The following is a 15,188-nucleotide window of genomic DNA, read 5'->3' on the forward strand; positions in this document are numbered from 1 at the left end:
CACCTAACAGTGTTCAGTAGATCCGGGCCAGTGTGAAAAACTCATGGATTCCACCACTACTACAAGCAAATATCAATACAGTGCAAGACCACCTATCTTTGATGGTCAGAGATTTGATTTCTGGAAAGACAGAATCAAAAGCTTCTTTCTTGGCTTTGATCCTGATCTTTGGGATTTTGTTGTTGATGGCTACACCCCTCCTGTTGATGTACATGGTGTAAAGATCCCAAGGAAGAAGATGAGTGAAGATCAAAAGAAGGAGTTCAGAGATCATCACCGATCAAGAGCTATTCTGCAAAGTGCCATTTCATATGAAGAATATGAGAAAATTACTGATCGTGATTCCGCTAAGTGTATCCTTGAATCCTTAAAGATGACACATGAAGGAAACAAGAAGGTGAAAGAATCAAAGGCGCTGTCCTTGATCCAGAAATATGAATCCTTCATCATGGAACCTAACGAATCCATTGAGGATATGTTTTCCAGATTTCAGTTGCTCGTAGCTGGAATACGACCTCTCAACAAGAGCTACACAACTAAAGATCATGTCATAAGGGTCATCAGATGTCTTCCTGAAAGCTGGATGCCCTTGGTGACTTCAATAGAGCTCACAAGAGATGTTGAGCATATGAGTTTAGAAGAACTCATCAGCATACTGAAATGTCATGAGCTGAAGCGCTCTGAGAAGGCTAAATCTGAGAAGTCAAAAGCTCTCCAAGCTGGAGCAGAAGAATCTGAAGAAGCATCAGAAGATTCTGATGAAGATGAGCTGACTCTGATATCCAGAAAGTTCAACTGCATCTGGAAGCACAGGCAGAGCAAATACAAAGGTTCATCAAAGGACGAAAAGTCAAAGAAGCATTTCAAACCAAAGAAAAGTCTGATGGTGACTTTTGATGAATCAGAATCAGAGGATGTTGACTCTGATGGTGAAGTCCAAGGACTCATGGCTATTGTCAAAGACAAAGGAGCAGAGTCAAAGGATGCTGTTGAATCTGACTCAGCATCAGAAGGAGATCCTACCTCAGACGATGAAAATGAGGTATTCGCTTCTTTCTCAACCTCTGAACTGAAACATGCTTTGTCTGATATCATGGATAAGTATAACTCTTTATTGTCTAAGCATAAAAAGTTGAAAAAGGACTTATCTGTTGTTTCCAAGACTCCTTCTGAACATGAGATAATTATTTCTAATTTGAAAAATGATAATCATGCTTTGGTAAATTCTAACTCTGTGCTTAAGAACCAGATTGCTAAGTTAGAAGAAGTAGTTGCATGTGATGCCTCTGATTGTAGAAATGAATCTAAGTATGAAAAGTCTTTTCAAAGATTCCTGGCTAAAAGCGTAGACAGAAGCTTAATGGCTTCAATGATCTATGGCGTAAGCAGAAATGGAATATATGGCATTGTCTATTCTAAACCTTCTGAAGTTGCTGCATCATCTCTTAAGAAAGGAACTTTCTCTATGTCAAAATATCATGCTCAAATTCCTTTATATTATCCTGTTGAAAGACCCAAAGTTGTCAGAACTTCTGGGCTAACTAACAAGAAAGGACCCAGAAAGTGGGTACCTAGGGATAAGATTATATATGTTGCAGATATCTTCAATAGGTCCATCGAAACTCCAACCATGGAACCTGGACAGTGGATGCAGGCAACACATGACGGGAGAAAGACATATGTCCCAAGATCCAAAACTTGAACCTGAAGGTGAAGTTGTTCTTGGAAGCATCAGTAGAGTAAGATTTGGTCAAGGAATCATTGGTTTTTGATAAGAACCCCTCTGTTGATATTCTGAACGCTATTCATGTTAGAATTAATGATAAGCTTGACTCTGACAAGTCAAAGCTAGCTGAAAAAGCTTGCAGAGATGAGCATGACCGTTTCAGAAAGAAACAAAGACTCAGAACTTGACGAACCAGAAGCAACAACATCAGAAGATGCTACTACAACTTCTGACTTGCGTCATCAGAAGAAGAAATTTTGTCCAGAACGGAGATGTCACCAGAACCACACTTCTGCTCTCATCAGAAGATACACTAATCAGCAGCCAAGTATCCCTTGGTATTCCTTCTGAGGGGGAGTATTTCGTCTTATGCTCTTACTATTTTTTTCCCACCTTCATTCTTTTTGCTTATGACAAAAAGGGGGAGAACTTATAGTATCTTGACAACTCCTATATTATTTATAGCTCAGAATCTAGATACTTCTAACGTGGTTGATATTAAGTATTAGATTCAGGGGGAGCTTAGCTCAGAATCAAGCTCGAGTCTTGGATTCAGAAGGAGCAAGATAAACTATACACATCAGGATAAGTTTTAACTCTGATACCTTATACTCTGAGTGTATTCAGTTTATTTGTTTAGAGTTGTTCATCAAAATACATGGTTTTGTCATCATCAAAAAGGGGGAGATTGTAAGATCAAGATTTGGTCATGTGGTACAACTCTATGTTTTGATGATAACAAGTATTTATTTGTGGATGAACAATTATGATACTCTAATGTTTATCTTGAGTGTTTTGACAAACAGGTTCTGATTCTGACACCAGAAGATATATTCGTCAGAAGTTCTGAGGATCAGAAGATCTGAAGATCAGAGGATCTGAGGATCAGAGGATCAGAAGGATCAGAGGATCTGAGGATCAGAGGATCAGAAGATCAGAGGATCAGAAGATCTGAGGATCAGAAGATCTGAAGACCAGAAGCTCTGAGGGACCAGAGGCTCTGAAGGTCCAGAAGCTCTGAAGGTCCAGAAGCAGAAGTTACGAAGGTCAGAGGATCCAAGCATCCCACTGACTCTGATCACCAAGCTTCACAAGTTCCAACACGAAGCATAACTCTGATCAGAAGTCATTGGTTAAAGGCAAATGTCTCTATCAAGAAGTACAAGAGCAGTGTACTATTCTGACAAGCCTACCTACCAAGGTTCAGCCACAGCAGGTTCTGGAAGTTCCAGAAATGCCCTCCAACGGTCATATTCTCTCAACAGAAATATCCTTTGCACCTTGGACTATAAAAGGCTGAAGAAAAGAAGAAAGTCTAAGAGAGAGAAACCAAGAGCTGCAATACAAGAAAAGATTCAAGCTTCTACTTTCTTCATCTGTTCTTATTTAGTTTACACTCAGCTTATTTAGAAGCAAACCTTTGTAAAAACCAACTTCAAACAGTTGTTTGATTTTCCTTAAGGGACCGGGTAGGTCAGTATCCTTAAGAAGACTAAGAGAGTGAATCTTAGTGGTGATTCCTTTAGGAGATCAAGGTTGATCGGATCCTAGAGAAGACTAAGAGAGTGAATCTTAGTGATAGCTAAGTCAGTGTATTGTTAGTCACTTGTAGGTTTCAAGTGCAGTTGTAACAATTATCTGATTAGTGGATTGCCTTCATTCTAAGAAGGAAGAAATCACCTTAACGGGTGGACTGGATTAGCTTGAGGGATTTATCAAGTGAACCAGGATAAAATACTTGTGTGCTTCTCTCTTCTCTCTATCTCTATCCGCTGCACCATCTATCTTAGAGAAACCGAAAAGATTTACTTTAAATCTTAAGGGGAAAGTTTTTATATTCAAAACGCTATTCAACCCCCCCTTCTAGTCGTTTTTCACACCTTCAGCCTAGGCGCCAATTGAGCATGCCTAGGCGCCAATTCCAAAATCCTGGAACAGGGCAATTGGCGCCTAGGCGCCAATGGAGCACGCCTAGGCGCTCTAAACACATTGGAAAGTCCCTTGATCTTCATTTTAACTCCTCTTTACTCCTCTTTAAGCCTCCATTCAATTCTCCAAGCCTCTAGACCTTCCCTCTTCAACTGATTCAACCTGAAACCTTGATGAACATGCTTGGAAAATATCTTGAAACTTAAAGATCAGTTTTGCACAAAGGCCCTCAAAACAAGTGGAACTTTCAATAACCTCTTAAACTAACCTAAAATGCAACTAAAGTCCCTAATAAACTATGAAATTACCTAAGTGAAGCAAAAACACAAAGAAAGATAAAAATGCATGAGAATGCATGAAACACTACATGAGACTCAACAAAAAGACTCAAAACTAGCAACGAAAAACCCTTAAAACATCATATAAATCCGGGTCATCAATGGCGGCGACAGTAGTGGTGGTGGTGGAGGGTGGTGGTGGTGGTGGTGGTGGTGGTGGTGGTTGTGGCAGCGACCGTGGTGGTGGGGGAGGTGGTGGCTGTGGTGGCAACGACAGTTGTGGGGTGGTGGTGGTGGAGGGTGGTTGTGATAGTGGTGGTGGCGACAGTGGTGTGGTGGTGGAGGTGGTGGTTGTGGAGGGTGGTTGTGGTGGTGCCGGCGACGGTGGTGGCTGCAGTGATGGTGGTGGTGGTGGTAGTGGTGGAGGCGGTGGTGGTGGAGGGTGATTGTGGTGGCGGTTGATTAAATATATTGAAGTAGTTTATACATTGCACTCTTATCATGCCTTATCCATCATCTATAGGGTGGATTAAATAATCCATCATTTTGATGTATAAGAGGAGATTGATGTATAAGCTTATACAATACAATGTGAGCACCAAACAATGGATAAGCTTATAATGTGTTGTATAAGCTTATACTATCATGCCTAATACGGTGTACCAAATGAGCCATTAGCTTGAACAGCTTTGGAACTTTTAGCTTTGAAAGCAACAATCTTTTGCTTCTTCTCTCCTTCATCTCGAGAAAGTTCTATTTCATGAACTTTCAAAGACCCCAGGAGATCTTCAATCTTCAAGGTGCTAAGATCCTTAGCTTCTTGAATAGCGGTGACTTCGGGTCTCCACTTCTTGGGAAGACATCTTAGAACCTTGGTGATTTGATCCATATTTTCATATTTTCGATCAAGATTTCTAAGACAATTATCAACGGTTTGGAATCTTCCAAACATGTCATCAATGCTTTCATTCTCCTTCATCTTGAAGGTTTCGTACTCAGCCACAAGCTGACTGACGTGAGCTTGTCTTACATTTGTTGTGCCTTCATATGCAACTCCTAGAGCATCTTATACTTCTTTGGTTGTTGTTAGCCCATTAACTTTGTCCAATTGAGCCTTACTCAATGTACATAGAAGAAATAATTTTTCTTAGGCATTGAGTTGGTAATTGAAATTCTAGTTCTCGTATGGAAGATGTCCTACGTGATGCTTAGGCAACTGCTTTAACAATCGAATAACAGTGAAGAGTAAAAGCATAAAATAAACAAGACACAACACCAAAGCTGTTAACCCAGTTCGGTGAAACTTCACCTACGTCTGGATTCAGGAACTACAGACACTCATGAACCCACAACTCATAGTTCTCTTCCTAATCTACCAGTGTATTTCTACTTAGTATATCGACCTAAGTATGAGAGCCCCTGTCACTTTCTCTCAACCACTGCCACAGTGATTGGTAAGAATAACAACAATAAGAGTTTTAACACCCAAGAACACATAACTCAACCTTGTCTTATAGAATCAATGAGCAATGTTAGTTCACAAGGAACACAAGGACTAGCACAAATAAAAACCCTAAAACACTTGATCTATTTCACTCAATAGCTTCAATAATCTTCATGTTTTAGGTCTTCAATATAAATAAGCTTAGCAGCCACACCAGGGTTTCCAAAGGCTGAAGCAGTAGTCCAACAACAACAAATCATAGATTCTGATTCTGTTATCCAACTCAGGAAAGCGGGTGATCTTCTGATAACTGATAGCTTTCTTGATCTCGGGTCGCAAGCCACTTTCAAACTTCAAACACTTGGATCTTTCAGCAGCAGCAACATTGTAGTGAGGACATAATTTGATTATTTCCTCAAACTTGGTAGTATACTCTGCCACATTACATTACCATGTGTGAGTCCAAGAAACTCAATCTCCTTCTTCACACATACGTCCTCCGGGTAGTACTTCTAAAGGAATGCATCCTTGAAGAGCTCCCAAGTCACCTCAACTCCACCATCTTCAAACCTCTGCACTGTGTTGTTCCACCAGTACTCGGCCTCACCTTCCAGCATGTGAGTTCCAAACTGTACCTTCTGAGCTTCAGTGCAATTCATGACTCTGAAGACCTTTTCAATTGATTTCAGCCATACTTGTGCTTTGTCAGGTTCATACCCCCCTTCGAAGGTTCATACTTCATCTTTTATGCATTGCACAGCGGAATAAATAGAATCATCAAAAATCATCTTCCAGACATACTTCAATAAAAATTCAGTAAAAGAAGTATAGACACTATGGCCATCCAAAAACATCAACTCCATGTAACTCAAGTTTACAAAAGAAAGAACCAAAAAGTGTTGTCAACTACTCTCATCAAAATAATTTATTTAACCACACGTCCCCCAATGTTACATACAGAGCAATTGACCCTCATACTAATAAATAACTGTCTAATTAACAGTATATAGCTCTCTATCTACTTCTCATGAGATGCTCCACTAGCACCTGTACCTGTACGATGTCGCATAGAACATCATTCCAACAGAAGGGTGAGAACTTCATCATATAATTAAGCATAATAACAGGTAATGGAAGAAAAATATAGAAGTTTACATTATAAAACCTTTCTCTTCACTATTATACTTTTCTTACTCATTATTAGCAACTTTGTTCCACAATATAATATCTTTAACAAAGTAAATGTTATCCAAACTTTTACTAACAACATCATTCACAGATATTTACCAACAACAACTAACACAGTTCTTATAACTCTTCCATCACATAGGACCACTCAAAAACGTGAGACTTAATGTGTGACTCTATTGCACATGCATGTGGTAATAATTGTTAACCTTAGCGGTATCACCGCGTCCACACAAAACAGTTAACCACCAAATAAAGTCTATCAGACTTCCAAAACTACCCCAGTTTAAGGACATTCTCTAGCCCCGCAGTCACTAGCAGACATACCTCTATCACCGGGTTCTGGGACACTCTCTAGCACCGCAGTAACTAGCAGATGATGACCCTAGTTTAGTAGTGTTTTTAGGGTCATTTCTTTGTTTGTTTTAAGTCTTTTTGTCGAGTCTCATGTAGTGTCTCATGCATTCTCATGCATTTTTATCTTTCTTTGAGTCTTTACTTTGTTTTGGTAATTTTGTAGTTTTATAGGGACTTTTCTCTCATTTTAAGTAAGTTTAGGACTTGCATGATTTTCTTATGTTATTTGAGGGTCCTCTTTGCTAATAAGCTCTTTGAGCTTCTGGATATTTTCCTTGTCTTGTTGGTTAAGTTTTCAGATCAGAAACTGAAGGAGAAAGAAGGCCAAGAAGCATGGAATTGATTGAGGACTTAAAGGTGCTTGAAGAGGAGTTATGAAGAAGCTAAAAAGCCTTTCCAGCGAGCTTCGAGCGCCTAGGCGCTGGGAATTGGCGCCTAAGCGCTAGTTATATTTTCTGAGCCTTCTGGAATTGGCGCCTAGGCGCTGGGAACCTTCCAGAGAGCATGTTTTGAGCTGGAATTGGCGCTCAGGCTCTCTGAATTGGTGCCTGAGCGCCCAGACTCGACTGTTTTGCCTATAAATTGGTTTTTAGACATTTCTCTTGGAACCTTTTGTCATTTTATCATATTTTCATAAGTTAGAAGAGAGGTTTAGGTTCTGGAGCTTGAGGAGCTTTCTCCAAGCCCTATGTTTGAGGTTTCATCTTTATCTTCTTGTATGGATTTCATAGCCATGTTTGGCTAAAACCCCTTTTGCTTTGGGTTCGTTGTAAGACTTATGATGTTTTAATCTTAATTCCTATTTCTATTCATGATTCCTCTGAGTAAACCCTTGAATCCCATATCCATGCTTTATGTTTCAAGTTAGAACACGTGCTAGCTTTATGCTTTTCTATAATAGAACGGAAGTTTGTTATAGATTAGGGACTTGTTGTGGGATTACCTCTTCTATGCTTGCTACTAGGAATAGAGGAAGGGTTGAGGTTTGTTGGCCTGAATTGCATGCTTACTGCCTTTAGCAAATGTTTAGGTTATCAAGGAATTGTGCTTATCTTTTGGCTTGAGAGGATTGTGTATGCGAGGCATCGATAGATGATTGATTAGGCTAGAACATGAAGGAGAGACTCAGAGTTTTGTGGATAGAATAGGTTGACTAGAATTGAATTAGTTAAGCAAGAACCCAAGGCATTCTCACCATTGATTATCACACACTTATCTTTGTTAGTTTTCTAATTAAGTATCACCTAAACAATCAACTTTAAAACTGAATTTTACTCGCTTTCCTACCGTGAACTCGAGGCTTAAACTGAATTGCCACACAAATTCTCTGTGGTTCGATAAATTAAAACCGGGTGAATTCTGTACACTTGCAGATTGACCAACAAGTTTTTGGCGCCGTTGCTGGGGAATTGTTTGTGGTTTTTGGTTTAAGTTTTTAGTTTGTGGTTTTATTTTTTTATTTTTTTTTATTTTTTTATTTTTTTTATTTTTTTTATCTTTGTCTAGAATTGGTGCTACTAATCTTTCTCTGTTTGAGTGTCACACTTTCAGGTTGCTCTCGAGAGAGACACCGCCATGGGTGGCCATATGACGGAGGAGGAGATGCAAGCCCATATCGAGGCAAGAATCCAAGAGGGGATCACCCTCCGATTATGTGAACAAGAAGTTGAGAATGCCAACCGGTCTCTTCGGGAACTTACTTCGGCTACCATGAGTTATGACTATCCCGGGAGCATTGTCTTTCCCGAGGGAGTAGGAGACTTTAAGTTGACACCGACATTCATCAACTTGGGGAGCCAAAACCAATATGGTGGAGGTACTTTGGAAGATCCACATGCTCACATGGAGAGGTTCATCCGGAATCGCAACACTTACCGGGTGAACAATGTTCCGGCGGATGCAATTCGGTTGAGCTTGTTTCCATTTTCTTTGAAGGACACCGCTGAGGAATGACTGAATTCTCAACCTCAAGGGAGCTTCACTACTTGGGAAGACTTAGCGGAAAAGTTGACAACAAGGTTCTTCCCAAGAGCCCTTTTGAGGAAATTGAAAAAAGACATCATGAATTTTGTGCAACCCATTGAAGAAAATCTCTATGAAGCTTGGGAGCGCTTCAAGAAGATCTTGAGGAAATGTCCTCAACACAATCTCACCCAAGCTGAATTGGTTGCAACATTTTATGATGGTCTACAATACTCTTGGAGGGTTTGGCCTAGATGCGGCTTCAAATGGCGAGTTTGATGCTCTTCCCCCACAAGCGGGGTATGACTTAATAGAAAAGATGGCAGCGAGAGTCATGAACTCTGAAAATGATCGCCAAACCCGAAGGAGTAAGCTTGAAGTGGAAGCTTACGACAAGCTCTTGGCCTCCAACAAGCAACTCTCCGAACGAATTGCGGGGATTCAAAATCACATAAAGGCGACCAATTTGGTCGGTGCTACCGCAGCCAAAGTGAAGTGTGTGGCTATTGGAGGGCCCAATGTTAGTGAATTTTGCACCATTACTAGTCAGGGTTTCCGAGGTCAAAGCTCTGGACTTTCTCAACAAGTCCAAGAGCAAGTTGGTTAAAATGATGGTGGCAAGAAGAGCTTAGAGGAGCTATTGGAGAGTTGCATCAACCGCATGAACAACAACCATAAGAACCAAGAGGCGGCTATCAAGAACTTGGAGAACCAACTTGGCCAGCTAGCCAAGCAAATTGCTGAAATGCCTCAAGTTAAATTTCCTTCTGATACTATCCCCAATCCCGAACAAGAAAATTCTGCTGTTGTTACCACTAGGAGTGGGAGAGTGTTACATGAGTTAAAAAAGCAAATTGAGGTAAAAAGTGAGAAAATAGTTGAGGAGGAAGTGAGTGTTCCTATAAAAACTAGAGTGATGAATGATCCTATTCCTGAACTTGGCAAAGTTCCATTTCCTAAAGCATTGGCTAAAAAGAATTTGGATAAAAAGATTTCAAAATTTATGGATGTTTTTAAGAAACTCCATATTTATATCCCTTTTTCCGATGCTTTAGAACAAATGCCTATCTATGCTAAGTTCATGAAGGACATTTTAAATAAGAGAAGGAAGTTGAGTGAGGTTGATGAAACTATCATGATGACCGAGGAGTGTAGTGCCATTTTGCAAAGAAAAATGTCTAAGAAGAGAAGGGATCCTGGGAGTTTTACTATCCCAGTGGAGATTGAGGGGTTGACTGTTGTTGAAGCCTTGTGTGATTTGGGAGCGAGCATTAACTTGATGCCGCTTAGCATGTTTAGAAGGCTGAACTTAGGCGAGGTCACCCCGACCATGCTCTCCTTACAAATGGCGGACCGATCCCTAAAAACACCTTATGGGATCATTGAAGATGTGATGGTTAAGGTTGATAAGTACGTGTTCCCAGTTGATTTTATGGTGCTAGACATGGAGGAGGATGCTAAGATTCCTCTCATTCTTGGCCGACCCTTCTTAGCCACTGGCAGGGCGAAGATCGATGTTGATAAGGGTCAGCTCATTCTCAGAGTTGGTGAGGACAAGGTAAGATTTTCGGTTTTCAATCCTAATTTGCAAACTAACATTAATGATGGTTTTGTTTGTGATATGATCAAAAGCTTGTCCAGGTCTTCAAATGAGACCCCCAAGGTAAGTGAAAAAGATGTTGAGCTTAATAAAGCTCTCATCAAGCTTGTTAGTGAAAACAAGTATGGGGGGTCTAAAGATGAGAATTTCCAAGCCCACACGACCCGATTCACTCAAGCTAGTCACCTTGTAAAGATGGAAGGTGTGACTAGTGATGAGCTCAAGATTAAGCTCTTCCCTCACTCCTTGAAGGGGGGAGCAAGGATTTGGTACGATGGTTTAGTTGATACCCTCTCTTGGGAGGAGATGTTCCAAAGGTTTTGTGCAAGGTTCCTACCTTGCACATGTGGAAGAAAGATTGATGGTAAGGAATTTCCTTCCTAACACCAAAGGAAGGAGAGTCCACCTAGGACTATAACTTAGGACTGCTTGGGAGACAACCCAAGTCTTGTTTTATTTTGCTTGTTTGTTTGTTGCATTTTGCAGGGAATGAGAGCATGAATCCTGGTGTAGGAGGTGTATCTAAGGCCTCCATGGTAACTTGTAAAGGAGGTCGACTCTTTCCCTTAGTTAATCTCATGCATTGTTACATATTTATCTTTTGTAGCTTTTATTTTTCTTTTGATCATGCATTGTTTTGTTAGAGTCGTTTTTGGGTCTTTACTTCCCTATACTCACATGTTTTTGCCCGTAGTTATGCTCTCTAACATGTTGCTGTTTTTGAAAATGTTTTTTGTGAATACTTGTGTTGTCTTTTGGGGATAAGTGATTGCATGCTTTGGGGAAGAGAGGAGGAGACTTCAGTCTTCCGAGTGTTTCTTAAGGATAGAGTTGGTGTAGTCCATAAGGGTCCGTCTTTGACCCTTCACCATATAATTTCCCTGGAGGATCCTGACTCACTTGTACTTCTTGGTTCTGTATTGATTTCCCTCTTTGCATGCTCTGTGATACTTGCACAATTCTTGAGACCTGTAGGTTTTTGAGCTTCGTAGTTTGTTGGCTTGAACATTTGTCCCTAGTTGTCCTTTTTGAGCCTGTTGAAGATTTCTTTGTTAGCTAAATGATTGGGATGAATGATAGGTTGGAATTTGGGGAGTGTTGGTCCTTGCATTGTTTTGGAGCTAATTAAAATTGAAAGTGTCTCTTGCCCCAACTGAAAAAAAAGAAAAAAAGAAAAAAGAAAGAAAAGCACTCCTAATCAAAATTAGAGTGTCAAAGAAAAAAGAAAAGAAAGTTGAAAAAGAGGGGTGGGTCAAGAGACTTGTGCTTATTAAGTTTGTTTATTGAAAGCTCTGGGTTACCATTTGGACCACACTCAATATGTTTTGAAGCCTAGTCTTCCTTAGGGACCAACCACCTTGTACTTCACCAAGCCAACATTTCAACCCTTTGTAGTCTCATTAAATTTGTGCATGTTTGATCTTGGTTGCTCTTGAGTGAATGATATCCAGAACCTATGAACGGCTTGTGTGCTCAGTGCACTAAATATATATCTCATCCTAGGATTTTAGATCTATATGCTTCCCATGAATGGACTCTACACTCTTCTCTTTTCAAAAGATGCATGAAGTAGGTTGTTGGATCTTTCTCTTGGAAACCAGTTGTGGTTGCTTTGTCCCCCTGTTTTGTGTGAAGCATTCCTTGTTGAGAGCACTTGTTTTGGGAGCATTTCTTGCGCTTGAGGGCAAGCGAGTATTTTTTACGCTCGAGGGCGAGCTGCCGTTGAGTATAGTGGTGTGATGACCCTAGTTTAGTTGTGTTTTTAGGGTCATTTCTTTGTTTGTTTTAAGTCTTTTTGTCAAGTCTCATGCAGTGTCTCATGCATTCTCATGCATTTTTATCTTTCTTTGAGTCTTTACTTTGTTTTGGTAATTTTGTAGTTTTATAGGGACTTTTCTCGCATTTTAAGTAAGTTTAGGACTTGCATGATTATCTTATGTTATTTGAGGGTCCTCCTTGCTAATAAGCTCTTTGAGCTTCTGGATATTTTCCTTGTCTTGTTGGTTAAGTTTTCAGATCAGAAACTGAAGGAGAAAGAAGGCCAAGAAGCATGAAATTGATGGAGGACTTAAAGGTGCTTGAAGAGGAGTTATGAAGAAGCTAAAAAGCCTTTCCAGCGAGCTTCGAGCGCCTAGGCGCTGGGAATTGGCGCCTAGGCGCTAGTTATATTTTCTGAGCCTTCTGGAATTGACGCCTAGGCGCTGGGAACCTTCCAGAGAGCATGTTTTCAGCATGAATTGGCGCTCAGGCGCTCTGAATTGAATGCTTACTGCCTATAGCAAATGTTTAGGTTATCATGGAATTGTGCTTATCTTTTGGCTTGAGAGGATTGTCTATGCGAGGCATCGATAGATGATTGATTAGGCTAGAACATCAAGGAGAGACTCAGAGTTTTGTGGATAGAATAGGTTGACTAGAACTGAATTAGTTAAGCAAGAACCCAAGGCATTCTCACCATTGATTATCACACACTTATCTTTGTTAGTTTTCTAATTAAGTATGACCTAAACAATCAACTTTAAAACTGAATTTTACTCGCTTTCCTACCGTGAACTCGAGGCTTAAACTGAATTGCCACACCAATTCTCTATGGTTCGATAAATTAAAACTGGGTGAATTCTGTACACTTGCAGATTGACCAACAGCAGACATGTCTATTGACTGTATGAAGTGTATTTGTGCAAACATCTCAACTTTATACATGCATTATATAGCATATTTCTTCATCACTTTCCATAATGAAAATCTCATCATATTTTCTCAAACAACACTTCATCCTATTATCAAGTAATCACATTTGCAAAACAACAATATAACAATTCTCACTTCATCAACAACCAATTCCAATAATTCACCTTATTGAATTCAAGATATTCATCTTCACCAATTCAAATAAATCACCATAATCCATATATCCAAAATTCAAAATAGTACCCAAATTAAATAACAGATACAGTAATAGTTTTCTGAAAAAAGTACAGTAATCCGTTTTCTGAAAAACAGCAGGTACATCGGTCACTAAAAACAATCTCCAGGACTCATTACTAAACCAAAAATTACGTTCTTTACACGCCTGGAAAGCTGATTAAAAACCCTACAATTGCTTAGTTTACCAAATTTTCATTTGAATGCTAGAAATGGGTGATATCGGGCCACGAAGTTCGCTGTCAAGCACAGAAACTGACAGAAACACTTCTACCTCAAATCAAATTTCGAAAATTCCGAGTTCAGGGTTCCTAGGCATGGCTCTACATCAACCTATCATGATACTACAATTATAGGATAAAGCTCACACCCTTACCTTGATTGATGATGAACCCTAGTTCTCTTCATTTCCTCTTCCTTCTTCTTGTCCACCTTTTTTTTTCTTCTCTTCTTCCTCTGTCGTTCTTTTCTTTTCTTTTCATTTTTCCTCCTCCTCTCTAACCCCTCTTCTCTTAACCTAATCTGATTTCATGTAAGGGCTTTAGTGAAAAACCTCACAACTCATCTTTCATCCTTCAGTTTCTATTTAAATCTATTTCCCACCCCACCTTCCTTTCTACCTCAAACCACATGTCCACTATACCATATTATACATAAAATATTTCGCCTAAATAAACCACACATACTTATTAAAATACCTTACCACATGATTTTACTCAAAATAAAATAGTGAGACTATTTTAAATAATATAAAACATAAATTATCCTATAAGCTGAAAATTGGGGTGTTACAACTCTCCCCCACTTAAGGATTTTCGTCCCGAAAATTACCTTAGACAAACAGCTCAGGATAAGACTCCTTCATCTGACTCTCTAACTCCCATGTGATATTTCTACCTGCTGGTCCTTCCCAAGCAACCCTCACTAAAGCGATCTCCTTACCACGTAGCTGCTTCACTTCCCTGTCTTCTATCCTCATAGGCAAAGTCTCCACTGTCAAGTTATCTCTAACCTGAACATCATCAACTTGAATCACATGTGACAGATCTGCGATGTATTTCTTCAACTGTGACACATGGAATTCATCATGGAGATTAGCAAGTAACGGTGGCAAGGCAATTCGATAAGCCACTACACCTACTCTCTCTGATTTCTGGAATTGACCAATGAAACGCGGAGTCAACTCTCTTGACTTCAACGCTCGACCAACACCTATTACCGGAGTAACTCTCAGAAAAACATGATCCCCCTTCTCAAACTCAAGGTCTTTCCTCCTCTTATCATGATAACTCTTCTGACGACTTTGGGAAGCCTTGATCTTCTCCTTAATCATTTTAATCTTCTCAGTGGTTTGCTGGACTATCTCCAGTCCAACTACTACACCCTCTCCAGATTTATACCAACATACCGATGTTCTACACCTTCTACCATATAAGGCTTCAAACGGTGCCATTCCAATACTAGAATGAAAATTGTTATTATAAGTGAACTCCACTAGAGGCAAGAAACTATCCCCAGCACCTCCTTGTTGTAAGATCAAGTTTTGATCAAGTAGTACAACTCTATGTTTTGATGATTACATGTTAACTATTGTGTATGAACAATTATGGTACTCTAACGTTGTTTTCTGAGTGTTTTAATGACAGGCTCTGACTCTGATCTAATTACTCATAAATCAGAAGCACTATGCTCAAAGAGTAACCTACGCAACGCTTTCGCAGTCACTATATTCAATCTGAACAGTAGAATAAGCTTCAGAAGATCTGAAGATAGTAAAGC

General features: G+C 39.8%; 1 protein-coding gene and 1 non-coding gene across 2 annotated transcripts; both read right to left on the minus strand.

Moving 5' to 3' along the window:
* Nucleotides 1-8,965: 8,965 nt before the first annotated feature.
* Nucleotides 8,966-9,072, minus strand: LOC130716448 (small nucleolar RNA R71). The gene has a single exon (XR_009012060.1). It is a non-coding gene; the product is annotated as a small nucleolar RNA R71 (small nucleolar RNA).
* A 5,169-nt stretch (nt 9,073-14,241) lies between these two features.
* Nucleotides 14,242-14,862, minus strand: LOC130712589 (uncharacterized). The gene has a single exon (XM_057562416.1). The coding sequence runs from the start codon at nt 14,860-14,862 to the stop codon at nt 14,242-14,244; it is 621 nt and encodes a 206-aa protein (XP_057418399.1).
* Nucleotides 14,863-15,188: the final 326 nt, after the last annotated feature.

The sequence above is a fragment of the Lotus japonicus genome, chromosome 4, assembly GCF_012489685.1.
Source record: "Lotus japonicus ecotype B-129 chromosome 4, LjGifu_v1.2".
In the NCBI taxonomy this organism is placed as follows: domain Eukaryota; kingdom Viridiplantae; phylum Streptophyta; class Magnoliopsida; order Fabales; family Fabaceae; genus Lotus; species Lotus japonicus.